The sequence below is a fragment of the Pteropus vampyrus genome, unplaced genomic scaffold, assembly GCF_000151845.1.
Source record: "Pteropus vampyrus isolate Shadow unplaced genomic scaffold, Pvam_2.0 Scaffold123, whole genome shotgun sequence".
Lineage (NCBI taxonomy): Eukaryota > Metazoa > Chordata > Mammalia > Chiroptera > Pteropodidae > Pteropus > Pteropus vampyrus.
In genome coordinates, this window is record NW_011888904.1 from 3,322,912 (window position 1) to 3,324,849 (window position 1,938).

General features: G+C 52.9%; 1 protein-coding gene across 1 annotated transcript in view; it reads left to right on the top strand.

Moving 5' to 3' along the window:
• COL15A1 (collagen type XV alpha 1 chain) overlaps positions 1-1,938 on the top strand; it is a 161,775-nt gene that overhangs the window by 79,991 nt on the left and 79,846 nt on the right. Inside the window, exons 21-22 of the mRNA XM_023534235.1 lie at positions 1,140-1,193; positions 1,294-1,353. Coding sequence (XP_023390003.1) covers positions 1,140-1,193; positions 1,294-1,353 — 114 coding nt within the window. The remainder of the gene's footprint in view (positions 1-1,139; positions 1,194-1,293; positions 1,354-1,938) is intronic.

Here is a 1,938-nt window from a genome sequence, read left to right on the forward strand (position 1 = left end):
TGGGCCAGCTATGGCCCTTGTGACTAGTGTAGCTTATAATTCCTTTACAAATTCACTAGAGCCTTGTTACTCATGGCCCATGGGTCAGCGTCACCCACATCAGCTGGGAGCTTGTTAGAAATGCAGAGGCTTAGGTCCCACCCAGGACCTACTGGAGCTGAATTTTGATAAGATCCCAGGTAACACCTATGGATATTGATATTTTAGAAGCACTGCACTAGAACATATCATCAAGTGTCCTATGTCCTGTTAACTCCTCCTCTCCTGGCTTTTCTTTCTCTAAGAGTAATGTGGTCTGGGTGCTTTACATACAGAGCCTGTTTCCATTCAGTCTTTATTTGCCATTTTCCAGGGCATGGCTATCTATGTTAATGGCAGCAAGAAGAAGGGACTTGGAGGGTCCCAGGTTTAAGCCAGTCATTCCCCTGGGAGACAGGGAGACCAACTACAAGAGTGGGAAGGTGCAGATGAGGTAGAGCCTGTTCTGGGGAGAGGTAGTGCATGGCACGCATCCCAGATGCCAGAAGGTATAAGGGTTCCTGCAGGATGCTGGAACAGGGCAGTGGCTCCAGAAGCATGTGGATGTAGAAAGCCAGCCCTGGAGTGAATAGGGTGCGGGGGCCAGGGACTTATTTGGAGAACTGAGGTGCCAGGCCAAGACTCTGGTCCTCAGGGACAGGTAGGAGCAAGGCAGAAACGAAATCCTAGAGCAGGTTATCAGGTCAGGCTGGCATGTGGGGCGAGGCAGGGCTGCGTTATTCCAATGGGGGGCCGTGGAGAGTCCTGGGACGTAAGACCTAGGGCAAAGGTCCGTGTTCTAAACTGGCCCAGCATCCAGCTACCTGGGTTCCTTTGTTAATCCTAACTGACTGGGAGAGTCGAGGGCAGAGTCTGGAATGGGGTAGAGGCTGCAGGAGGGTGTGGGGTGGGACAGGGTTGAGCAAGTGGTTCCAGCTGAGCAGAGAGAGACCAGAAGACAAGGACCCAGGCAGGTGACTACTTCATAGCTGTTCCCTGCCCTCCTTCCTCCTGTCAGTGGTTCATCGTCACCCTTGCTCATGAAGACAGGTGGGGTGTCCCCATCTCCCTGGCCCTTGAATTTCTGTTCTTTTATGATCTGGTATTTGTTTTGCCTCTAGGGGCCCAAAGGACCACCGGGACACAAAGGAGAATTTGGCCTCCCCGGACGACCTGTAGGTGTCGGTGTTCCAGAGACTGGATGTGAGAAAGGACACTTGGGCCAGGCTGGCCGGTGGACAGTGGGTTTACTAAGGCGTCTTCTGTGGGTTTCAGGGTCGCCCAGGACTGAATGGCCTCAAGGGCACCAAAGGAGATCGAGGAATCATGATGCCGGTGAGTGACACAACCCCTGCTCCAATCTCGCACCACCCTGGGGACGGAGCCCCAAGGCCAGTGCCCAGAGGAGGGGTGAGAGAGTGCCGGGTCCAGTGAGCAATGCTTGTGGACAGAATGTTCAGGAATATTTTTCTTCTTTCTGCCCTGACATTTCCAAATGTCCTCCAGCCCAGCTCACTCTCAGGAGGGTTCCTGCCACCAAAAGCACCTTAGCAGAGAATCAGCTTCCTCATCCAGACCCCAGAGGGAGGGTGGAGGCAGCGCGTACTCAGAAGGTCTGGTGTCAGATCCCAGGTCTGACTCTCCATTACACAGTGACACCCCGTCTTCCCTTACATAGTCCCAGGGATTTTGCACATCACCAGGGGCCAGTAAATGCTTGTGAGTGAACAGCAAAGGTGGACCAGCTACTCAGGCAGAGCCTCACAAAATGGCAGACACTGGGAACATCAGCAGGGTCCAGGGTCTAGAATAAGGAAGCCAACATTTATTGAGCACCGACTGTGTACCAGACACTGTACCAAGTGCTTTTAAGCACAGTATCTCAATCTTGGTAATAACTGTCCTGGGAGATACTCTGTG